Source organism: Oryctolagus cuniculus, chromosome 4, assembly GCF_051225735.1.
Source record: "Oryctolagus cuniculus isolate XC-2025 breed Fujian yellow rabbit chromosome 4, ASM5122573v1, whole genome shotgun sequence".
NCBI lineage: Eukaryota > Metazoa > Chordata > Mammalia > Lagomorpha > Leporidae > Oryctolagus > Oryctolagus cuniculus.
Window position 1 is genome coordinate 7417467 of NC_142870.1, and position 25834 is coordinate 7443300.

Below are 25834 nucleotides of genomic sequence, written 5' to 3' on the forward strand. Positions count from 1 at the left end.
ACTAAATATAGTGTTCAACAAGTGAGACGCGGTTTCTTCTAAAAGCTCTTTTTTGTTCTGACCTTAAAAGGAATTAAAATAGTTCCATGGACCGCTAAAGCATCGCGGGCCTGGACACTGCCCCCTCGCCTGAATGAATGATGCCATGGACGCTCTGTTTCCTGGGAATTCTTCCAAGGGTGCTCTCTGGCTTCCGGAGGAAGCTCACTGGCGTTGCCCACACCCCAGGCCGCGTCTGCCGCCTCGCTTTCTTTTCTAAGGAGATGAGTGGGGCTCCCCGCATGCTGACATGTCGCATTTCAAAGGAAGCTGCTCCCACGCCAGGCCCGCCTGGAGCTCACGTGACTTTGTGCAAATTAGCAAAAGGGCTTCCCATGTCTAAGCAGGAGAAAAAGGCATCGAAGTCAAACGCTATTGCATGACCTGAGCTACGATGCCCACTGGGCCTAGGGAAATGCAAATCCAGGTAGGTATCCCTTTCGGCCCAAAGGGACCATACTCATGGCCTACGTGGGAGGCAAGCGAGCACCAGTCCGTGGCCTCCAGCTCATGGGCAGCCTGCGTGCAGCCCCACAAGCCAGACTTCAGCCCGAGTCTGTGGCCGAAGCACTCAAATCCCATCAGACCTCGGGGGAAGCTTCTCCAAGCAGTGGGTAGCCAGAGTCAGGACGTCAGGGTTCTTCCAGGACAAAGAGTGGAGGTGGCGTAGCCACAGATGTGCACGTGCGCTGTGTGCAGGCACGCTTCAGGGGAGCCAGGAGTTTGCCGTTGGTCCCTGGGACTCCACCAGGGGCACGTGTCTACGGTGTGAGTGACCTCTCGTTGGTGGCAGTCCCTGTGCAGGTGTCAGTGTGAACAGCCCCCTCCCTCCCCAGCTCACACCTCCTAACGCCGCCCCTCCTCTCCGCAGGGATGACCTGCCAGGCCCGGAGCTCCTACATCACCAGTGAGATCCTGTGGGGCTACCGCTTCACGCCTGTCCTGACGCTGGAGGACGGGTTCTACGAAGTCGACTACAACAGCTTCCACGAGACCTACGAGACGAGCACCCCCTCCCTGAGTGCCAAAGAGCTGGCCGAGCTGGCCAGCAGGGCAGAGCTGCCCCTGAGCTGGTCTGTGTCCAGCAAACTCAACCAGCACGCGGAACTGGAGACTGAGGGGGAGGAAAAGGAGCTGGAGGAGCAGACGGAGAGGAACGGTGATGTGGCAAACCTAGAGAATGAATCCAAAGTGTAGTGGCCTTGCGGGCGCGCGCCCCGGCGCAGCCTCTCCCGGTCTCGCATTCGCTCCCTCTTCTGTCTCTCTCGCTTTGTTCTTTACTTATTTCTATTTGATTTTGACATCACCACACAACAAATCTTCAAGGTGTAAAATATCTACCTGCCCCCTCTCAGTTATTTAGATCGACGAGGTAGACACGGATTTGGTTGAGGTGCGACGCTCTGTGGCCCAGGCCTGGGCTCTTCCCCAAAACACCGCATCCCACCCCCACAGATTTAAGCTATGGACCTGCGTGGGTTGGACAATAACAGACCACTCACGAGAGCGCGTCAACGATGCTGGCGGGGAGGCGGCAAGTTAGGTCTCCAGGGCCGACCTATTCATGGCGTGGAGCCCTCCACGCCCTAAACCCGAACACGCTACTTCTACCACGGGCCAGGTGCTTGTCCCAGGCGGGCGCTGCAGTTACGGGACCCAGGAGAGCAGACACGAGCCACTGTATATACACATGCCTCATGCTGTCCTTTTCTTTTTTTGCACCTAGTAGCCAGCATGTACAAAAGGACTGTAGAACAGAACTTCTAAATAATGTACATAGATGTATCATTAATGTAGGCTTAGATCTATAACTGTAGAAATAAGCAAAAACTAACAAACACCAAAAAAAAATCCCCAATGTAGAGTAGGCATTTCTGTTCTGATGTCTGTGCCTCCCAGATTACTTCCATCCATCGACTGCTGGTCCTTTATTGCATGGCCGAGTTCCAGGTCCCAGACTGGAGGCCCCTCGGGCACCGCACTGTGCCCTCGCCAATCCTCTCATCCAATCTAACAAGCCATAGGGCTGGGGGCATTGGGAGAGCCAATAGGTGGCAAGACCCGCCACCAAGATGCTGACGGCCAATGAAATGCTTGCCAAGTCTAACAGGGGCCTCGCTGTGTCCTGGGGGGAACACACTCTCTTGCATGGCACTGGTGATGCGTTGACGCTCCTCACGCGCACTCTCGCCCTTTGTGGTTTCATAGTTGAGGAGACTTTTCTGCGCAGCCACTGGGTCTCCAGCTGTTCCACCCGTGACCGTGAGAAACCGCAGACTGTTAAGATGAGACGTGGTGAGTGAGCAGACGATGGATGGGGTCTAAAGGCACGTGGTGGGTGCCGCAGATGGTCACCAGGGACCGCTCACTCTCGCTGGAGCTCTGATGAGGACGTCCTGCCTGTCCCTGGGGGCTCATCCATCAAGCATTTCTCGCATTGTGACTTCTCTATGCTTCACTCACGAAACCATCCGATCCAGGTTCAGTATTCAAAGATGCGGTCAACGATGAGGGTGACTATCTAAGAAATCTCTGCGGGGGGTATGCCACCCATGAGAAATCAAATCCAAAGTGTCTGTCATGCTAACGAGGACAAACAAAACACTGCAGCCTTAATTCATTTTAATCTGCAAAGACAGGTGTAGAAAAAGAGGGGAGGGGAGGAAGATGAAGGGAGGATGGGAGGGAGAAAGGGAGGGGTATTTTGAACTGAAAAATCTAAATTCCAAAATGGAAAAAAAAAATAGGAAAGGAAGAGAATCTTGGACACAACGGAGGGGCAGGTGGAGATTTTGCACTGTAACAGATCTTACATGTTCATTTCGCATTTAGAAACCGCTTGTTCTTGAACACAGTCGCCCATCATCAATATTCATTGAATGGATCCAGTTTATTTTCAGCGCCCACAGCTGTGCTCGGTTTGAGGCTCTGCACCACGGAGGTCAAAGAGATGCAGCACGCTGCCTCCCTGTTCCTCCAGCCACCCCCGTCCAGACTGCACAGGCTTCGCCACAGTCCGGGGACCTCATCTACCAGAGAGCGATTGCCTGGGAGACGAGGCGAGTGGCTCCTCCGTGTGACATCGGGGTCTTGCATCAGGACAGCTGCTTCTTGCCCTGGCTTGATGGAAAACAAACCAGGGGCCGACATGTCATGTTTTTCGCATTCAGTATGCGTTGATCCGCTTCTCCATCGCGCACCCTCTAGGGAGGGGGTGGTGGTCGAGGAGGACGCCACCTGGTGCGCTTCCTGCGAGGCTGTGGGGGAGGTCCCGTGCCTGACCTCACTGTGGCCTTACGAAGGGCACACTCTTGGCTTCGGGCGCTCACTCTGCAGCCTCGCCAGGGTTGCAGGGCAGGGCCTGGGTAGCACAAAGCAAGACGAAATCGGGGCTGTGAGACCTCTGCTAATTTAGCTCTTGAAGACTCCCCGGGGCCTTTCAATCCATGACTAAGGTGTCAGGGACAACCCCCACCTTGCTGTCTGATTGGAAGAGCAGCTCGGGCCTGTTCACTTCTTGCCTGTCCCCTTAGCACAATGGAACGGAGCGGAACAGAGGGCCTGACAACACCTTGGCCAGGAGCACGAGTGGTTCCGTGTCTGTGAGAGGGCTCCCTGTTTTCACTGTCTTTGGTGTCCGTGTACTTGGAGAAAGAACTTGAACCAAATCTTGTTTTTTGTAACGTGAGCCTCTGAATCTTTAAAGTTCCATGCTCCTGCTGAACTTTTCTGAGACCGCCCCTAACACGTCTATTTTTCTACAGTTGTTGAGAATACCGTTTAACAGTGTATTTTGTGTCAATTGTTACAATTTGCAATTGAAAGAAGTTCATTAAGACGGAATTTTCTAAGCAGCAAGTAGTGAATGGTGTTTTTCATTAAGTCAGTTCAACAAAATCGACGCCACAGTTTCTCCCCATTCTGGGTCACAGAACCCAGCCCTCATCCACGATGGAAATCAGCCTATTTTCATGTGACAGTATCATAGCTGATGGAGACGACTCTCAGCTCGATATTGTGGTCTGCTGGGTTGATGCGTTTGAGTCACTGGGCCGTGAAGTGTGGTGGGGGCCATGAGCCAGATCAGAGCCCGGATGAAGGCTGACAGGGCAGCGCACTCCTGAGGGCAGTGCAGCTCCTTTGGGGTTCCCACTTGCGTTCCCCCAGCAGCTCTCCAGCTGCGCATTTATAAATCCACCTTATGTAACTAATAAAATAGTTCATGTTTTATGTTATCGCTTGGGCGAACTATTTTGCGTGAACACACTTGCAGTCACTGTAATGTCAGCTCAGCGTTTTTCCACTCCTTCTCAACCCGGATTCCAACCCAGCTGATCCAACACTCAGCCACTCCGCGTCCACGCAGCGGGACGCGCTCTCGCCCAGCCCCCTCCTCCCCTGAGCCTCACTTGCTCCTCCCCTGGTTCCCTGCTCTCAAGTCTATGGATTTAGTTTAGTGTCTTCGGTTCCCTAATAGGTTCCCTAATGGAGATCCAGCTTCTGTCTCTAAAAAGATCAACCTATTTTTTAAGCACAATTTTCACTCACAGGTTCAACCCAACTCCAGCTCTGACCTATCTATTTTTCATTACACTTTAATTTTTTTAATGTATGACTTCATTTGAAAGCCTAAATTTTGAAGTCTCCCAAACACCACCCTTATGCCTTCCCTTCCTATGATTTCTTACAGCTCAGATTTCTTACTTTTTCCCCTTTTTTTTAACCTAGATTTGAGCCAGTATCCTTGGGATATTCAAAAATTGTTTACAAACGTGGGAGCTGGTAGACAGAGAAAAAGGGCATAACACCGTGATCACACCAGAAGAATGAGAAATCATTTGACTTTGCTGGGCAAATAACATTTACAGTAAGTTATTTCCAAAACAGCTTGCCAATAGCTTGACTGCTTTTTAATCTTTCTTTCATTGACTCAGATACTTTAAAAAGTCAGGAAGAGAGGTGAAAACTAAGGGTTCCACATACGAGAGTACTTCAAACAGTTTGTGTAAAATGGAGCCAAAAGATAAGTTTCTTTGGGTGGAAAACCATTTTTAAATCCATGCAGATGAGGGGTCTTCCGAGAGTTAGAAAAATGTATATGATGAAAAATGATGGATGACTTTTTGAGATTATAGCACGGACGTAAATTGTTCTCTTCATTTTCCGCAAATTCTAGGATGCGTCCTCATAAATGGAAGTATTGTCTTGTGGTGATTTTCCTTCAGTGGCGGGAGCTATAAATCCGGAATGATGATCATTGATATGACACTGTAGTGTAGCAGAGTCATTCCATCTCGTTTCTAGACTCTAAAGCCAACCTAGAATCCAGGAAATACTACCTTTTACTTGAAAACTGAGTAAAACACACCTCTTCCTAACATTTCTGCCCTTTACCTCTTGAAGTGCTTTTCATACAGAGTGCTACCTTTCAGTCGAAATTCTGTCAGAAGGTTGCTAAGAGATTTGATGAAACACAGTATGCACAATAACAAAACTATTTTTCCCTGCCTTGTGTGTTGCTTTAGCACACTTAGAGCACCTGCCCGAATTATCTCACTGCATTGTAACCCACTGTGGGAGGCTGCGTGCCGTAATTTACACTTTCTAGATGGAAACCAACGATGTGGGGAGATGGAGTCACTTCCCAAGGTCACTTCCCCAAGACCAGTGAATGCTAGATGCTGGCTGCATATTCAGGTCCTGAGGCTCCAAGACTTACTACAAAAAAAAATTTTTTTTCAGCAAAGCAAATCTGCAAACAGAACGCAACCCACTGCCTGTCGTTGTACCACTTGCCAGCTACGAATGGTTTCCACATTTTTCAGTGGCTGGGGGGGAAGTAAACAAAAGAAGAATATTTTGTGATATGTGAAAATCATGAAATTCAAATTTCGGTGTCCATAAATAAAGGTTTATTGGCTCCCAGTCACGCCCACTTGTAGATGTATTGCCTATGGCTGCTTTCAGATCTCACTGGCAGAGCTGAGCAGTTAAAACACAGACCATATGGTGAGCAAAAACTGACATATTTCCTAGCTGGCCCTCTACAGGGGAAGTCGGCCAGTCCTTGTACTATACTAGTAATACTAGCAAGTACTATTGGTACTACTGAGTGCTGCTAATTACTAAGTGCTAAGAGTACTAGGAATATTCAATAGTGCTAGTAAGTACTGTACTATGTTGTTAGGAGATTTCCTGGGGAACTTAGGAAGCTGGCCTTCCCTTGCAGTATAGATCTGTTGGAGCTGCTCATGGGTCCACGTAAGGAAAATTGCACAGCTGTTTTTGGTAAAGGGACATCAGCTTCACGAGACTCTGAATCCAGTCCCACAGTCGGGGTCTCAAAGGAAGAGGCTTCCTTTTCTTAACCGCCCCCCCCCCCCGAGTGGCAAACAACCAGCCAGGGTCCAGTGGTCAACTCAGAAACCAGATACAGTCAAAGTACTCATTCAGAGCAACAGGGAAACAGAATGCCCGGCCCAGCAACGCAAGTACTGCTCTGCGGGGGCCCAGAGGCCCTGCGTTCAGGGCTGGGGGGCGTCCAGCCCGCGGGGCTGAGTAAGGCCCACAAAATCATTTGGTGTGGCCCCACCACGGCCACTGCCGGTTCGACTCCAAATTCGGTAAATCCACAGCAGACTAATTGCGAAGTCGAGAATTGTGCGTGGCCCACGAATGATGCTACAAACACTCAAACGGCCATGGGCAGGAGAAAGGTTCCCCATCCTTGAATGGCTCAGCCTTTTGTCTCTGCTTAGTGGGGTGAACTGGACTAAGAGCGGTTGACACAAGTCCCGCCAGTCTCCCCTCGCGGCCTTGGCTTCTCTGTTATGCTGTCTTGGGGGAGAACTGAACAGGCTGCTGAAGTCCCCTCTCGCCTGCAATTTACAACTGACCAGGGTGGCGAAGGTGACCCTGGAACTTCTGCTTGGACTCTCTCAAGTCCCTCAACCAGCAGCGTAACTTGCAAATGAAGAACTGAATGCTTCTCTTGGAAAACCAAGTGGATCTTTGAAAAGAGCTCAGGGAGCAACCGAAGGCTCGTAAAGAGTTGTTGACGTGTTTGTTTCTCTGTGAGTCAGAAGCACAATACCCAGATTGGTAATCAGGGAACTACTGGATGGATGAAAGCCAGACTGTGGTGTGTCTCGCTAAGTCGGTATTAAATGACCTTCTTCTGTGTCACTCAGCAGAACTCGCTTCTGATCCAAGCAAGTGTTTCGAGTGCCAGCTGTAGTCCACCCAAGCTAAGTTTTAGTTCTATTAAAAAAAAAAAAAGTATCAAGTTCTTATATGAGTGCTTTTCCGCAAATTAGGTGAGGCAAAAAAAAGTCGTAGACTCTTGTAATGTTGTGTTGCTATAGAAACATGATGGATGTGGTCCTGGGTCATGGTGTCTGTGCCGTAGACCACGCAAAAAGCGCGGGGGACCCTGCAGCCTAACAACCAGGCAGGAGGAAACCCGTCTCCAAGGGCAACACCATGAAACCTACGTAGGTGTGAAAGGAGGCAAACTTTGACTTGGCCCCATTACTTGGGCGAGAGGCAGCTTCATGCAGCCACCTAATCCAGATAGGAGAGTCCCAGGGAAAGGAAGGCAAAACACAGGTAAGACAGCCAGGAAGAGTTCACTGGCATAGTTTACAGGATGAAGTGAGGGACACCGGTCACTGATGAAAATGGTATTTATAAAGCTATTTGTAGGCCGGCACCACGGCTCAATAGGCTAATCCTCCGCCTTGCGGCGCCGGCACACCGGGTTCTAGTCCCGGTCGGGGTGCCGGTTCTGTCCCGGTTGCCCCTCTTCCAGGCCAGCTCTCTGCTGTGGCCAGGGAGTGCAGTGGAGGATGGCCCAAGTGCTTGGGCCCTGCACCCCATGGGAGACCAGGAGAAGCACCCGGCTCCTGCCCTCAGATCAGCACAGTGTGCCGGCCGCAGCACACCGGCTGCGGCGGCCATTGGAGGGTGACCCAACGGCAAAAGGAAGACCTTTCTCTCTGTCTCTCTCTCTCACTGTCCACTCTGCCTGTCAAAAATAAATACATAAATAAATAAATAAAGCTATTTGTAGACACTGTGCCCCTAGACAGGAATCCTAAGGTGCCCTGTGGTCACCGAGAATCATGGCCACAAAGTCGAAGCGTTTCCATTTCAGAAGTCTAATTGGCCTTTGCACGAGCAAGGCCCAGTGCCCATGGCAGGATCTCCGGTCGTGAGGACTGTGACGCCTAACCCACCGCTCCGGCGATGTAAATGCCAACAAGCTCTAGTGAACTAAACGTGGACTTCATTCTCGTTTCCGAAATTCTCATGGGAATCATAAAACATTCCCCCACAGAGGACAGCTCTCCCAGGAGCCCAGGGTTAGTCTTCTGCCCACTTAAGAAGACCCCAGGCCAGGCTGAGTGCCTCACGGGGTGCAGTAGCATTGGGCCTGTTGCCACTAAGCACAGGGAGTAGGATGGGGCGGTTGGAGTGCAGCCAGACGCTGCCGGGGGCCCTGCGTGATCTGAACCTCTGCCTCTTGGACCAGTGTTCCCAGGGGAGAAGAAAGAACACTGTCCTCAGACGCAGCCTTTACAGGGCCATTCTAGAATCTTCTCTGAGCATCTCTGCCCCCAGCGGGTGTGAGAAGTACCCTCCTGTGTCTCATCCTTGGGAGATCCGACAGCCTTGACCGACCTGCCTGCTAAGGTCTCCCCGGATTTGTCCAGACATTCTGCTTTTCCCACGGGGATTCTCAGTGCTTTGGCTTCTTCCTTCCCACGTCTAATTCTTCACCTCCTAGGAAGTCTCACTTTCTGGTGTCTCAAGGCCCCGAGCGTGCATTGTGTCTCCCGGATGAACTTCTTCCTCTAGGGGCTGCTTCCTGCCCACCCAATGTCCCCCTCCCCACAAGAAGCATTTTCTGGGGAACCTGCAGCTTTCAGGTTTACCTGGGCCAGCAACCTTGACACCCATAGCTCAGGGTTCAGGCTGGAATTAAGACCTTGAGAGTCGCCGGCGCCGCAGCTCACTTGGCTAATCCTCCAGCTACGGCGCCAGCACACCAGGTTCTAGTCCCGGTCGGGGCGCTGGATTCTGTCCCGGTTGCTCCTCTTCCAGGCCAGCTCTCTGCTGTGGCCCGGGAGTGCAGTGGAGAATGGCCCAAGTGCTTGCACACTGCACCCGCATGGGAGACCAGGAGAAGCACCTGGCTCCTGGCTTCGGATCAGTGCAGTGCGCTGGCCGCAGCACATCAGCCACAGTGGCCATTGCGGGGTGAACCAACGGAAGGAAGACCTTTCTCTCTGTCTCTCTCTCTCACTGTCTACTCTGCCTGTCAAAAAAAAAAAAAAAAAAAAAAGACCTTGAGAGTCCCCCCAGCACCAGAGTGCCCCTCCCCTGTGTAAGTGCGAAGAAAACAATGCAGAGTGAGCGGAGGAAAAGTCCGGACATTCCGCTTTTCCCACGGGGATTCTCAGTGCTTTGGCTTCTTCCTTCCCACGTCTAATTCTTCACCTCCTAGGAAGTCTCACTTTCTGGTGTCTCGAGGCCCCAAGCGTGCATTTGGCCATCAGGCAACCGCAGCCCCGTCCCTGACCAGCCCGAGCTGACCTCTTGTTCTGAGTACGTCTGAAAGCTGTCTGCGTGAAGCCGCCCCACAGCCAATCCAAATCCCACCCTGGTCGATAATCTTCATGTCCCCTCCCCTCCCCTCCGAGAGGACGGCAGTGCTAAGGGTGCCACCTTTACTTCCTCCAGATCCAACAGTTAGTGACACAAAATGTGCTGTCCCCAGGGACGCTCTGACTCCTCATGTGATGGCACGTGATGGCACGCCTCCTCTCCAGGTTCTTACCCCCTCGTCCCACCTCCAGAACTTCACCTTGCTTGCGTCTTTGAGGCTTGAAGCCCATCCTTACAGCAGCAGCCACAAGCCAGCAACCTCTCACTGGGCTTCGTCCTGTCACCTTCCGCTCACCGCCACCGTCAGTTTTAACTGAGCACATGCTATGTTTAGTCTGACCACCTGAGATCAAACAGGAGGCCACTGTGTTCCTGCCAACAGACACCTCGAAAGCCATGAGCGATGGTTGGGCGTCTAGGGCCCAGGCCAGCGGGGTGGTCCCGCTTTCTGCAGCCAGCTATTAGGGAGGATCCTGAACCCCTTCATTCAGCCCAGCAGTTTCTTACCTAAAACGAGAGGTGCACAGCGCCAACAGTAACCGCACACGTGCGCACATGCGCATGGGATTCTGAAATGATGACCCGAATACCTGCCCGTGTTGGCAAATGGGTCTCTCCTCCCCCGCCCTCTGCACAGACTGAGCCCTGGAGTGCCTGCTGCCATGGCAACGCCGGCCCATCAGTGGGGACCACTCCCCCACCGGCTCCAGGAGGCCCGGCAGAGGCCCCACGAGGGGCTGCCTCACTTGCAGGCACCCTGGGGACAGCCAAGCAAGTGCAGGGCTGGGCCGGGGCAAAGGGGCGCTCACGCGGCTGCCTGCTGCAGGATATCCCTAGCCCTTCTCTCTAGGACTGCGTGAACTTAGGTGGTCACGTTGCTCCTGGAAGAACTCAGGCCGGGGTCGCAGCACAGTGAGTGAAGTGTCTGCCTGGAGATGCTGCCATCCCGTATCGCTCTGGTTCAAGGCCCGGCTGCTCCACTTCCAATCCAGCTCCCTGCTGGTGCGCCTGGGAAAGCAGGGGAAGTTGGCCCAAGTGTTTGGGTCCCCGCCATGCATGTGGGAGATGCGGGTGGAGGCCCTGACTCCTGGCTTCAGCCTGGCCTACTTCCAGCTGTTGTAACCAATAGGGAGTGAACCAGTGGATGGAAGATCCGCCTCTCTCCCTCTCCCTCCTCCCCTGTCTGTCACTCTCTTAAAAGTAAGCTACTCTCTAAGGCATCATCCCACAGCACACACACCACACCCAAATCACATCTGACTTAAAAAAAAAAAAATCCTAAACTAGTCAGTATAACAGATGCCCAAAGAGATGGTTGTCTTCTTGGAACTGTACCAACGAAATGCATGAAAAAATAAAATATTTTAAAATGTAAAAAATAAATTAAAAATATTTATCAAACATAAAAAATGTCATTAAAGAAATCATGCCTAAAAGGCTGGTGCAAAACAGTGCTTGAGTCACAAGCCCGAGTACAGACAGAAGCAACGTCAAAGACTTCTCCTCACACATTGTTTCAGAACACCCGACTTCCAATCGCTTTTGCCCCTGGTTGCACCGCCCCCAGTATTTTCTCCTTGAACGTGGGGTTTTCGGTCCTCGTGGCTTTGAACCTGAGAATAGACTCCCTTCTGTCGGCAGGAAAGGTGAAGTGCAATTCGGCACTGACCCCTCCAGGGTCCTTCCAGGCTGGCCCAGGCACACGTGAGCTCTGCCCACCAGGGACAGCGCTGAAGCAGACTCGCTGGCCAGTGCCGCGGGGTCCTGCCTTCAGGGCACACGTGTTGGGGTGCAAATCTTTGGGTGTGCCCGCACTGTGGGACCAGGCCCGTCGGATCCCAAGGTCTGCCGCCCCTGGCTGGCCTACGGTGTCCACCCAGGGCAGCCGAGGGTGAATGAGAACTGACGGATGATGCGCCGGAAGCCTTTTCCTCGCACTCGGCCCGCTTGTTCTGTTCCAACAGGTGCCAAGAAGCTGTGGGACCTGTCGGTGCGGCACTCTGCCCCAGCTGCATCTTCATATGGGGTTTTGTTTTCATTTTCTGAAAGGTTGAAGACTCCTCTGAACATAATGTAGTGATTAGCTCCTCTGAGTAATCAATAGGACAGCCCCCACCCCAGACACACACACACACACACACACACACACACACACTGCTCCATCAGACAGCAGCTGGTCCACAGGAGTAAATGTCCTGAAATCCAAAGCCTGAGAAACACAACCCCCTTCCCCTCTGCCTTCACTGCGGCATTCTTTTAAAAGGCCCTGGGTCAGCAAGTCGCCTTCTGCTGTGCGTGTTCTGTAGGAACTCTGGACTTGGATTTAAGGGACCAGGACTCTGGACTTGGTTCTGCACCCAAGTGAGCCGTGTGCAGCTGGAGACGTCATCAAACTGCTCTTTAAAGGTTTTATCACCCGTTTTTAAAAAAATTAACACGCTGCGCCTTCCAGAGCAGATTTAATTTCACGGCAGACGTGAGTAGGAAGCGCAGAGTTCCCCCAAACCCCATCACGCGGGTGCACCTCCTGACTTGCAGCCCTGCAGGGGTGCACCTGGTGCAGTGGACGAGCCTACACGGACGTTATCACCATCACCTAGTGCCTGTAGTCCACCCTGGAGCTCTCTCTTGGTGTCGCACATGCTGTGGGTCTGGACAAACCTGTGATGACACGTGTGCAGCAACACAGGGCCACTTGGAGGCGCCCCCCCTGCCCTAAACCGCCTCGGTTCTCTCCTGCTCCATCCCACCCCCCTTCCCCAGGAGCCTTTGGATCTCTTTACTGCCTCCATAGTTTGCCATTTCCAGAATGTCATGGAGCTGGAATGATGCAGCCTTTTCCAACTGACGTTCCTCACCTAGCCATGTGCACTTAGGATTCCCCCATGTGTGTTCATGGTTTGACAATTCTTTTTTTTTTCAATGCTGAACAATATTCTGCTTTCTGGGTACACCACAGAAGATCCATCCACATCCATTCACAGTTTATTTATCCATTCACCTGCTTGGTTGCAGCAATTATGAAGAAAGCTGCCAGAAACAGCTGGGTGCAGGCTTAGACGGAAACAAATTTTCCACTCATTTGGATAATTCCCAAGGAGTGCAATTTCTGTATCCCAAGGTAAGATCATTTTAGTTTTATTTTTTAAGATTTATTTATTTATTTGAAAGTCAGTTACACAGAGAGAGGAGAGGCAGAGAGAGAGAGAGAGAGAGAGAGAGGTCTTCCATCTGCTGTTTCACTCCCCAGATGGCCGCAATGGTTGGAGCTGCGCCAACCCGAAGCCAGGAGCCAGGAGCTTCTTCCAGGTCTCCCACGTGGGTGCAGGGGCCCAAGGACTTGGGCCATCTTCCACTGCTTTCCCAGGCCATAGCAGAGAGCTGGATCGGAAGTGGATCAGCCGGGACTAGAACCGGTGCCGATGTGGGATGCCAGCGCTTCATGCCAGGGCTTTAACCCGCTACGCCACAGCGCCGCCCCCTCCCCATTTTAGTTTTATAAGCAACTGCCGAACTGTCTTCCAAAGTGGCTGCAGCATTTTGCATTTCGCCTGCAGTGGGTGAGGGTCCTGCTGCTCCCATCAGCCCCTGACACTGTGTTGGATTTCCACCACCCTGCAGGTGTGCCGCGGCATCTCACTGTTGTTTTACCTTGCAATTCTCCAGTGGCAGAGGAAGCCAAACAGCTCCATGTGCGACGATCTCCCATCTGTTTACTGCTTAAGTCTACTCAGGTCTTTTGTTTTTCTACTCAGTATTTCGTCCATCTTTCGATCAAGTTGTTTTCTGTTGTCGAGTTTTTCAAGTGCTTTATGGATTTTGGGTAAGAGTTCTTTATCACATGTTCCTTTTGCAAATATTTCTCCCCATCTGTGGCCTGTCATCTCGTTCTTTTGATGTTGTCTTTTGCAGAGTGGAAGTTTTTAATTTTAACAAAGTCCAGCCGATCAGTTATTCGTTTGGTGGGTCATGGGTTTGGGGTCGTATCTAAAATAACCACCACGTCCAAGATGCCTGCTTTGTCTTATGTTCTCTTCTAGGGGTTTTTTAGTTTTGTGTTTTACAATAGATCTATGACTGATTCCTTTCTTTTTTAACAAAGGATTTATTTCTTTTTAAAGTTGTATTTGTTTACTTTATTTGTTTGAAAAGCAATCAGAGAGACAGAGAGAGACACAAAGAGATCTCCCATCCTCTGATTCACTCCTCAGATGCTCACAGCAACCAAGCCTGCGCCAGGTCAAAGCCAGGAGCTGGGAATCCAATCCAGGTCTCCCATGTGGGGGGCAGGGACCCAATGACATGAGCCATCACCTGCTGCCTCCCAGGGTCTGCATTAGCAGGGAGCTGGACTCAGGGGCAGAGCTGGGACAACCCAGGCCCTCTGTTATGGAATACGGAGAGCCCAGGTGTTGGCTTAACTAGATGCCAGCTCACGTGGGGTCTGGAGGTCAGTTCTCTCTGCTTACGTGGGCCCCTTTCTGGGCCCTCTGTTCTGTCCCATCGATGGAGTAACCTGTTCTTCCACCAATACCACACTGCCCTGATGGCTGTCGCTTTACAGTAAGTCTTCAAGTCCAGCAGCGTCTGGAGTCTGTACTTCTTCAATCTTGAATTTTCTATTCTGGGGTGTTTGTTCCTCCATGTAGACTTTAGAACCGCTTCTTTGCTGCTGTCCACAAAGCAATCTGCTGGGATTTTAATTGGTATAGCAATGCATCTGTAGCTCAAGTGGAAAAGAGCTGACACCTTGACAAGTGGGATGCCCTCCGTTTGTTTCATTCTTCTTTGACATCTTTCACCAGAGTGTTGTGGTCTTCTTTGATATAGATCTTGTGCACAATTTCTTGGATTGGTATCTAAGTATTTCATACTGGGGACCGCTAATTTAAATGGTAATGTGTTTTTAATTTTGAAGTCTGTTCATTGTTGACATAAAAAAGCAATTGGCTTTTGTATATTAACTTTGTATACTGCAACCTTGCTGTAATCACTTCTTAGTCCCACATTTTCTTGGGGTTCTTCTTAATCAGTTCTTTGAGATTTTCTGCATAGACAGTCATATCATCTGCAAACGAAGATGGTTTTATTTCTTCCTTTCCAATCTGCCTACATGGTATTGCCTTTTCTTGGATCTTTGCATTATCTAGGACTTTATCAGGTTGAAAAGCATTGAGGAGAAGGTACATCCTTGTCTTATTCCTGATCTTAGTGGGAATGCTTCAGTGTTGTCACCAACATGTTTGATGTTAACTATAAGACTTTTAAAGATATTACTTATGAAGTGAAAACCTTCCTCTCTGTTCTTAGTTTGCTGAGTTTTTATCATGAATGAATGGATTTTATCAGATGCCTTTTCTGTATCTATTGACATGATCATGAGAGTCTCCTGTAGCGTGTTGGTTGGATTAAATTAATTGATCTTTGAATGTGGGACTAACCTTGTATACTTGGGATAAATCCCACTTGGTCATGTCGTGTATTTCTATTTATACAATGTTACATTAGACTCACTTTTAATTTGTTAAGGATTTTTGCATCTATGTTCATAAGAGACGTTGGCCCATCATCTTCTTTTTTTATAATATTTTGTCTGATTTTGGTACTAAAGTGACACTGAACGCATAGCATGAGTTAGGAAGTATTCATTCTGCTTCTGTCTTCTGAAAGACACGGTTGAGAATTGATACAACTTCTTCCTTAAATGTCTGGTAGAATTCACCAGTGAACCCATATCGGCCCAGTTCTTTGTTTGGAAGTTTATTAATCATTGATTCAAATTCTTTAAAAAATATAGGCATATTAAAATTGCCCTTTTCTTCGTGAGTTTTGAAGAATTTGGTCTATTTCACCTTGGTTATCAAATTCGTCAGCGGAAGCCGGTGCCACGGCTCACTAGGCTAATCCTCCACCTTGCAGCGCTGGCACACCGGATTCTAGTCCAAGTTGAGTCACCGGATTCTGTCCCGGTTGCCCCTCTTCCAGGCCAGCTCTCTGCTGTGGCCCGGGAGTGCAGTGGAGGATGGCCCAAGTGCTTGGGCCCTGCACCCCATGGGAGACCAGGATAAGTACCTGGTTCCTGCCATCGGATCAGCGCAGTGCGTGGTGGCCATTGGAGGGTGAACCAACAGCAAAGGAAGACCTTTCTCTCTGTCTCTCTCTCTCACTGTCCACTCTGCCTGTCAAAAAAAAAAAAAATTCGTCAGCGGAGAGCTGTCATAGCATTTCTTTAGCATCCTTTGAATGTCCATGGGATCTGTAGTGATGTCTCTATTCATTTCAGGTTGTGTTTCTGGTTAGGTAACTTGTTTCCTTTCTTTTTTCTTAAATGGCTTGGCTATGATCTTGATTGCATTGATCTTTTCAAAGAACCAAGTCTTGCTTCCACTGATTTCTTATTTTCTTATCTTTCTTGATTTCTTATTTTCAATTTTATTGATTGTACTTTAATTGTTATTATCTATTTCCATCTACTAAATTGGAACTTAATTTCCTCTTCTTCTACATTCTTTTTTCTTAAAGATTATTTATTTACTTGAAAGAGAGAGTTACACGGAGAGAGAGAAAGAGACAGATGGAGATAGAGAGATCTTCTATCCACTGGTTCACTCTCTAATTGGCTGCAACAGCCAAGGCTTGGCCAAACCAAAGCCAGAGCCTGAAACTCCACCTAGGTCTCCCACATGGATGTCAGGGGTACAAGCGCTTGGGCCATCTTCTTCTGCCTTCCCAGGTATATTAGGAGTGAGTTGAATTGGAAGTGGAGCAGGTGGGATTTGAACTGTGCCCATGTGTGATGCCAGTGTTGTAGGCAGCAGCTTGACTTGCTAGACCATAACACCAGCCCCATTCTTCTACTTTCTTAAGGTGAAAACCTAGATGATTGATTTTGGATCTTCCTCGCTACTACATTCATTCAATGCCACACATTTCCCTTGAAGAACTGTTTCCACTGCATTCCAGAAAATGTGATGTATTTTCATTTTTGTTTAGTATAAAATATCTTTTAATTTCTCTTGAGATTTCTTCCTTGACCCATGTTATTTATAAATGTGTTGTCTTATTTCCACATATTTGGGGATTTTCTATTTATCTTGATGTTTTTAATTTCTAGTCTAATCCCATCATCATCTAAGAGCGAGTGCTGTAACAGTTCTGTTCTTTTGAATGTGTGAAGGTGTGTTTTGTGGCCCAGAATGTAGTCTAACTTAAAGAGTGTTCCTGTGAGCTAAAGAGGAATGTGAATCTGCTGCTCGGTCCTCATCTTTTCACCAGGCATTTGAACCCCAGGATCCCTGCCTCTGTGACTCCAATATCAGCTCCTACAGCACCATCAGTACAAGTTTACACCAGCCCTGCCCTCAACGGCCCCACATGGCATGGCTTCACGCCTCAGCTGTTTTAACTGTTAAGTTGTTCACTGCTGGCAGTAGTGGAATCGTCTCTGGCCCTGTGGCTGTGGCACAGCCTTCTCCCCATTCCTCCACCATTGCGGTGCCTGAAAGCAGGTAGACGAGTTATGCGGTAGCCTTCTAGTTAAGTCAGGTATTAGTGTGCAATCACTGTGGTCTACTACGGTAGAAACATCCCCAAGGAAAGTTAGCATCATTGGTAGAAAATGAATACAAAGTGAATGCTGCTGGCTTGCCCGTGAGCAGCCCTTCAGCCCCAGAGGCTCACTGCTGACTTGCTCTTCACTGAATCCAGCAACTCCCTCCCTGAAGCATGCAGTCAGGCCCGCAGTCAAAAAGAAAAATTAACTAAATCAAATTTAACAAATTCAAGGAAGCAAACAACTCAAACCATTACAATGTTTTACTTCAACTGCTTTATTTTAGCCATATCACTCTTTTCTGCTTTGTACTAGTCTTGTACCAATAGTGGAAACAGTAGCCATTCTCCACTATCTGGCTGAAAGATAATTAATGTAAATATAATGTAATGTAAATAATTGATGTAAAATAGCCTAACACTAAAGCCTGAAGTCTTTACTATGGCCCAACAAATATGGGGTGGTTCTGTGAACCATTTCCTAAGACAGAAAATTATTCCGGAAAGTTCACTAGCTCAAGAGTGCATAGCAGTGCCAAAGTTTCAATCTACCTACAATCTTGAATCTAGGAAATCGAGGCTAAGCTTGAATTTGCCTTGGGACTTGCGTGTTTGTTTCTCTTGACTCAAAAGTTCTCGTTGTTGCCACTCACAGAACTGTAGGGAACTAGTTCAACAAAGCAGAGCCCAGCAGCCCTCGGAACCCGGCCACCAAGCTGGGATGTCCTTAGAATGCCCATCAGGGTGCCAGTTCCGGTAGCCGTTCCTACAGAACACGAATCTTCCAAAGAGGCCAGACACAGGTGAGGTGCACTTGGCCTTCAACTTCCTCCCCAGAAAACACCATTGAGAACTTGCCTCCCACGGAGAAATAAATCAGTCTGCTTCCAAGGTGGGTGAAGCTCACCAGTACTGGGAGCTGGCACACACTTGCATTTTCATTCTTGGGGAACCCCAGCAGCCAACTAAAACTAGACTAGGATAAAACGCATTCAAAATATTCTGAAAACTGGCCGCTGCCCCACACTTTGCAGGGCCAAATACGCGCCCCCTGGACTGGGCATTGGCCATGAAGCTGTGCATACTCCCTGCTGCCCTCCGCTCCTGGCTACCAGCTCCTGCCACATGCGCTAGGTTTGGCAAACCACTAAGACCCTGCGAGCAAAGACTGACTTCCACTTAGCACGTGAGGAAGCTGAGTCCAGTTTTAAAAATAAGACAATCTAATAGAACAGGGCACACACAACAAGTGTGCTTGTATGTTAAAAAAAAGCAGACAGCTGCTGTGAATACTAAGCGATGGTGTGTCGGGAGGGAGGGACACTTGTCCTGACATTCCTTGAAGACCAGGTGGATTTGGGAAGCCAGGGCTCCTAGGCAGAAGGCAGTTCAAGGACCAGCATGGGAGGGGTCCAAAGACAGGCAGGCACCAGGGAGAGCAGGGGAGCAGGCCTGGAGCCTGGATAGGATCGTCCTAGGAGCTGACAGAACATGCATTTGGAAAACTGGTGCTAACTTGTAGAAGACTTGGAATTCCAGCTAAGGAACACACTCCAAGGAGGGAATTGTGTGGGCACACTTAGCTAAAAAAAAAAAAAAAAAAAAAAAAAAACCAACTATCATAGCGCTTAAAAGGCCCTTGTGTCTTAAAGATTAACTTGTAAAAAGAAGAATGTTCACTGGCAAAAGCAAAATGCCCTTGACACAACTGTCAAACTCTGAAACAACACAGCGAAACCATGAAAAGCAGAAGAAACCACTAGTGGGATTTCAGTAGCAGGCGAGGTAAGCCATGTCTCCAACAAAGTCCTAAAACAAGGATCACTAAGAGATGTACAGGTGTTTTTAAAATACACTGTGCGAAATAAAGTTTTCTCTGAGTAAAACCAGTGATCTCTTAGAGATGAACAGAAAGAAAATTAGGAAATCCATCTTTCAAAAAAAAAATGCTACCGAGGTTTCTGACTTCTCTTCATGCTAAAGTAACTACGATTTGCACTGCCCACCTCCCACCTGCTTTCCAGAAAGGAAATCCAGGCAGGGCTCAAGTTCTGGTTTGGCTCCTGACCCACCTCTCGGTCCTTTCGTAATTCCCTCACTCAACTCCAAGTACGTCTGTGCACGGACATAAGACGAAAGCATGCTAAATGCGAAAGCACAAATTATGTATTGAGAAATCACTACAATGCCAAATTTTTTTAGAATAAAAAATATATATCTTTAAGAACTCGCTGTGTTAGGGAAACTGTTTACATATTGAGGTGTTCCTCTTTTTTTGACTGGAACAATAAAGAAATAATTTGATATGGCCTTGGTTTCTTTTTCATGTGTGTGTGCGCCCAAAGAAGCCAGCTTTGTTTAAATTGTTGCCAAACTGTCTCACCTGCCCCAGGGCCACGCAGGAAGTCAGATCTCACGCCTGAGTCCAAGGATAGCACCCTAGCCTGCAGTGGCCTTCTCCTCCTCTCTCTCTCTCTCCCCTCTCTATCCCTCTCTCTCTCTTCCTCTACCTCTCTCTCCTTCCCTCGTTCCCTCCCCTTTCTCTCTCTCTGTCTCTCTTCCTCTCCCTCCCCTTTATCTCGCTCTCTCTGTCTCTCTCCCCCCTCCCTCCCTCTCTCTCTCTCTTCCTCTCCCTCTCTCTCCTTCCCTCGTTCCCTCCCCTTTCTCTCTCTCTTCCTCTCCCTCCCCTTTATCTCGCTCTCTCTCTGTCTCTCTCCTCCCTCCCTCCCCTTTCTCTCTCTCTCTCTCTCTCTGTCTCTCTCTCTCCCTCCTCCCTCCCTCCCCTTTATCTCGCTCTCTCTGTCTCTGTCTCTCTCTCTCCCTCTCTCTCTCTTCCTCTCCCTCTCTCTCCTTCCCTTGTTCCCTCCCCTTTCTCTCGCTCTGTCTCTCTTCCTCTCCCTCCCCTTTATCTCTCTCTCTGTCTCTCTGTCTCTGTCTCTCCCCCCTCCCCTTTCTCTCACTCTCTCTCTCTCTCCCTCTCTCAACCCCCTCCCTCCCTCCCTCCCCTTTATCTCACTCGCTCTTTCTCTCTCTCTCTCTCTCTCTCTCTCTTGCTCTCTCTCTCCCCACCTCTCCACCGCGTTCTGCCCACAGCCGCATCCCAGCAATGGACCAGCTCTGCCCCTTCCCACACCTGCTCACCCAGGAACCCCTTCAACATCTGCTCACACTTTGGGCCATGAGGAACTTGAAAGCAACAAAAGGGGCGTGGGGCTTGCAGAGCCATTCATCCTGCCCCTCCCGCCCCCGCCCCCACCCCCACCCCCGAGGGTCTTAACAAGCGGAGTTTCTTGATTCATGATCCAGTGCGATGTTGAACCCAAAACCCATTCCAGAAGTTTTCCACGTTCTCCGTCTCCCGTCCATTTGCTCTGGGTCAGTACCGCCCCGCCCCTCCCTGACCACCTCCAGGGTGCCGGCTCAGCCAGGCATTCCCCCCTAGGGAGGCAGGCAAGAAGCTGAGTTTTGTTTTTGCTTTTTAAGATTTGTTTTATTTATTTGAAAGGCAGAGTAACAGGGAGAGACAAAGAGATCTTCCATTCTCTGGTTCACTCCCCAAATGGCCCCAACAGCAGAGGGGGGAAGGGGGGGCAAGCCGAAGCTGGCAGCAAGGAGCTTCTTCCGGTCTCCCACGTGAGTGGCAGGGGTCCAAGCACTTGGGTCATCGTCCACTGCTTTCCCAGGCCATCCATGCTGGTTTCTGTAACAGGTGAACTCCACCCCCGACTATCGCCACAGTGCCTGGGAGGATGACTTCCCAGTCAGCACCCACCACACCCACCACAAACCCGCAGAAATGCAGGGGAAGAGCCTCCACGTTACCCCAGCGGGACTGCCTGATGCAGCCCCCTGGTCAGAACCACACTGGCACCCCTCCATCTGCAATGGTGGCTTCCACACTGAGCCCTGAAGCCTGGCTCTGAAGGCAGCTAAGCGGAGATTCAGGCAGACAAAGCAGAGAAGCTCAGCCGCCCCGGGGGCAGGGGTCAGCACCAGGCCCCTCGCGTCCGGGGCCCTGGACCTCGGAGCACAGGTGAGTAGTCGCTGCTGTGCTGTGCGACTGTAAGTCCACGCTCCTCCGCTGGGACTCTAAGGACCAGCAGGTCCTGAGCCCTGGGCCCTTCTGACCAAATGGCCGCATTCCTGCACGGGGCACACCCTCTCCAGCCACCCAGACTTCTCTCTTCCTGGAACGCAAACCCAGGGCCATCCAGAGAACTTAGACGTCCTTCCCAACCCCTGCCGGCCCTGGGAGGCTCCTGACCTGTGGTCTTCAGAGATCTGTCAACTGAAACGTCCCTGTTCGTTCACTCCAGGAGACAGCCAGCCTCAGCAGCCCACGACTTCTCACCTGTCTCCTCCCCAGGTGGGGGGTGTGTGTAAGTCTGTGGGTGGATGGGTGGGTGGATGAACAGACACATGGGGGGGGGGGGTGTGAGTCTGTGGGTGGATGGATGGGTGGATGAACAGACACATGGGGGGATGGATGGATGGATGAACAGACACATGGGGGGTGTGTGTGAGTCTGTGGGTGGATGGGTGGGTGGATGAACAGACACATGGGGGGGGTGTGAGTCTGTGGGTGGATGGGTGGGTGGATGAACAGACACATGGGGGGGTGTGAGTCTGTGGGTGGATGAACAGACACATGGGGGTGTGAGTCTGTGGGTGGATGGGTGGGTGGATGAACAGACACATGGGGGGGTGTGAGTCTGTGGGTGGATGGGTGGGTGGATGAACAGACACATGGCGGGGTGTGAGTCTGTGGGTGGATGGATGGGTGGATGAACAGACACATGGGGGGGGTGTGAGTCTGTGGGTGGATGGGTGGGTGGATGAACAGACACATGGGGGGGGTGTGAGTCTGTGGGTGGATGGGTGGGTGGATGAACAGACACATGGCGGGGTGTGAGTCTGGGTGGATGGGTGGGTGGATGAACAGACACATGGGGGGGTGAGTCTGCGGGTGGATGGGTGGGTGGATGAACAGACACATGGGGGGGTGAGTCTGTGGGTGGATGGATGGATGGATGAACAGACACATGGGGGGGTGAGTCTGTGGGTGGATGGGTGGGTGGATGAACAGACACATGGGGGGGTGAGTCTGCGGGTGGATGGGTGGGTGGATGAACAGACACATGGGGGGGTGTGAGTCTGTGGGTGGATGGATGGGTGGATGAACAGACACATGGGGGGATGGATGGATGGATGAACAGACACATGGGGGGGGGTGAGTCTGTGGGTGGATGGATGGGTGGATGAACAGACACATGGGGGGATGGATGGATGGATGAACAGACACATGGGGGGTGTGAGTCTGGGTGGATGGGTGGGTGGATGAACAGACACATGGGGGGGTGAGTCTGCGGGTGGATGGGATGGAGGGCTGGAGGGATGGGATAGATGTACACATGCTTGAGTGGGTTGAGGGTATGTGGATGGATAGATGGACTGGAGGGTGCATGGGTATGTGGATGGATGGAGGAGAGGAGAGTGAGTGGGTGCATGGGTATGTGGATGGATGGAGGAGAGGAGAGTGAGTGGGTGCATGGGGGACAGATGGGTGGGTCGGTGGGGAATGGATGGATGGATTGGGGATGCCTGGGTAGACTGAGGGTGGATGGATGGATGGATAGGTGGGTAGGTGGATTGGTGGATAAATGGGTGGTAAACAGAATATTCAGTTTCATCGACCATAACATCCACAGAAACTCCTGTTATTGCTTTCAGAACTGCATTATATTTTAAAAATCTCACTCTGCCAAAAGGAGAAGTATCTGTCCCTGCCTTCCCTCTACCATAGAACTGTTTATTCCACCAAGGTGTCTGTCGTTTCAACAAAATCCAACACACTGCTTACATCACAGCAGGCCCTTATGGATGATTTCTGTGATGTTCGCTGGCTGACAGTGTTTAAAGAAGTACTTAGGAATGGCACTGTGGTGCAGTGGGTTAAAGCCCCAGCCTGCAGCGCTGACATCCCATATGGACACTGGTTCAAGTCCCAGCTGCTCCACTTCTAATCCAGCTCTCTGCTATGGCCTGGGAAAGGAGTAGAAGATGGCCCAAGCCTTTGGGCCCCTGCACCCACGTGGGAGACCCAGAAGAAGCTCCTGGCTCCAGATCAGACCAGTTCCAGCCATTGCAGCCATTTGGGGAGTGAACCAGCAGATGGAAGACCTCTCTCTGTTTCTATCTTTACCTCTCTCTGTAATTCCTTCAAATAAATAAATAAATCTTTAAAAACAAAAAATGAAATATAACTTTAAAAAAAAGAGAAAGAAGTGCTTCCTGTGACTCAGGTTCTTACAACCAGTAGGATGCAACTTGACCGCATAAGGTCAGGATGTGCCCCACAGAAAGGCAGGCGCTCCCCCACGCACCGCCTGGGCAGGCCCAGCAGGAGGTGTGGATGTCACATCCGAGCACCTGCAGCCGGTCCTCCTTGAACTTCACTTTATGTTTCCTTTAGCCTCACAAATGCACATGTCCTTTTATTTATTTATTTATTTTAAACCAAGATCACAGGTTCTTTTTTTTTCTTTTATTTGACAGATAGACAGTGAGAGGGAGAGACAGAGAGAAAGGTCCTCCTTCTGTTGGTTCACCCCCGCAATGGCCGCGACGGCCTGCGCTGTGCCGATCCAAAGCCAGGAGCCAGGTGCTTCCTCCTGGTCTCCCACGCGGGTGCACGGCCCAAGCACTTGGGCCATCCTCCACTGTGTTCCTGGGCCACAGCAGAGAGCTGGACTGGAAGAGGAGCAACCGGGACTAGAACCCGGTGCCCATATGGGATGCCGGTGCCGTAGGCAGAGGATTAGCCACACATCCTTTTACAGGTTTGCTCACACAGTGCAACCTTCTGCCCTTATAACAAATGCATTACTTTGGGCCTTCCCAACAGTTACTTTGATTGCAAGTTTCCTAAGTCAAGTTTCTTTTCCCTCAAAATCCTGAGGTCATCTCTAAAGAGGAGACTTAACATGGACACTAAAATACTGACTCCAACATCATTTTGCGTTACGTTGCATGGGGTGGGCATTTGGGTCAGAGGTTGAGACAGCACTGAGGACACCCACACCCCTGACCAGAGCACCTGGGTTGAGTCTCGGCTCTGCTCCCAACCCAGCTTCCTGACTTTGTGCACCCCGGGAGGCAGCGGGTACTGGCTCACGTGGTTGGGTTCCTGCTGGCTGAGTTCTTGGCTCAGACTGAGTTCTTGGCTTCTGGCTTTAGCCTAGTCCGGCCCCAGCTGTTGCAGATATTTGGGTATCGAACCAGCAGGTGGGAGATATGGCACTGTCTAATCTCTCAATCTCTCTCTCTCTCTCTCTCTCTCCCCTCTTTCAAACCCAGAAAAATATTTAATTGTATTGCAAACTCCCATTATAATCACACAGTGAGAACACTGAGCTGCAATTCACACATTTTGCTGGTTACACATCACACACTCTTTAGTGATCCAATGTTCAGGTCCTTTCGTGTGCAGAGGAAGAAACCATCATTGCCTACTTGGTGACAGGGTCAGTAGTCTCAAGCCAGGAGAGGGCAGTAGAACATTAGCCAAGGAGCCACCAGAAACAGGGTCAACCACTAAGCAAGGTCCTCCCAAGTTTCCCTCCCAGCTGGCCACCTGCAGGACAACGCAACAACACAGGATCTGCAGGGGAGATGACAAGGCAGGCCAGGGCTTGGGTAGGCCGGAAGACCACGGTAAGCTGTGTAAGCAGGAGTCCCAAACCCCCAGCACACGGACTCCCATCCCACTGCTCCCCCTACCTTCAAGCACTCCAAGGCCTCGTGAGCACTGTCCCTAAGACTGATTACCTGGTGGGCTGGAGATGCAGAGTGGAGCTGGAGCCTGATTTCTCTTTTTGTTGTTGTTGTTGTTCAAGTTTTTATTTATGTCTTTGAGAGTTAGACTTACCGGGGTGGGTGGGGGGAGGCGTCTTCCATCTGCTGGTTCACTCCCCAAGTGGCCACAATGGCCAGAGCTGGGCTGATCCAAAGCCAGGAGCCAGGAGCTTCTTCTGGATCTCCCATGTGGGTACAGGGGCCCAAGCACTCAGACCATCTTCTACTGCTTTCCCAGGCCATCGCAGAGAGCTGGATCAGAAGTGGAGCAGCCAGGACTAGAACTGGCACCCATAAGGGATGCTGGCAACACAGGCGGAGGCTTAGACCACCACGCCACAGTGCCGGCCCCTGGAGCCAGATTTCCAGGTAGCACTACATACATGCCAGCCCCAGCCAGCAGCAACAAGCTGGAACAGGCTTGAACCACTTCCCAAGAGTGAACTGCTGAACTTCTAGAAAATGTTCAGGCTAATTGTTAAACACAGCCATTCTTAGAAATAACATTATATAAACTTCCAATTAAATTATATTAAAATAAAACATTAAAAATACTCAAAACTCATCTATTCCTAGCTGTCTTACTGTATTTCACTACCCGGTGTGTTCCTGAGCCTACTGACAACTCTCATACCTGCATGGTAGAGCCACACAGCGCAGCCCGAGAAATTAGCAAATACTACAAATCATGGCTTCTGTTTGTCCGGAGATCCTATTGTTA

The 25834-nt window shown here is 50.3% G+C and overlaps 1 protein-coding gene across 2 annotated transcripts in view; it reads left to right on the forward strand.

Annotated features, from left to right (window-relative positions):
* KCNJ6 (potassium inwardly rectifying channel subfamily J member 6) overlaps nt 1–7423 on the forward strand; it is a 269639-nt gene extending 262216 nt beyond the window's left edge. For both annotated transcript variants that reach the window (XM_008274882.5, XM_070073153.2), the window contains exon 4: nt 911–7423. In XM_008274882.5, coding sequence (XP_008273104.1) covers nt 911–1236 — 326 coding nt within the window. In that variant the 3' untranslated portion in view covers nt 1237–7423. The remainder of the gene's footprint in view (nt 1–910) is intronic.
* The last annotated feature ends 18411 nt before the right edge of the window (nt 7424–25834 follow it).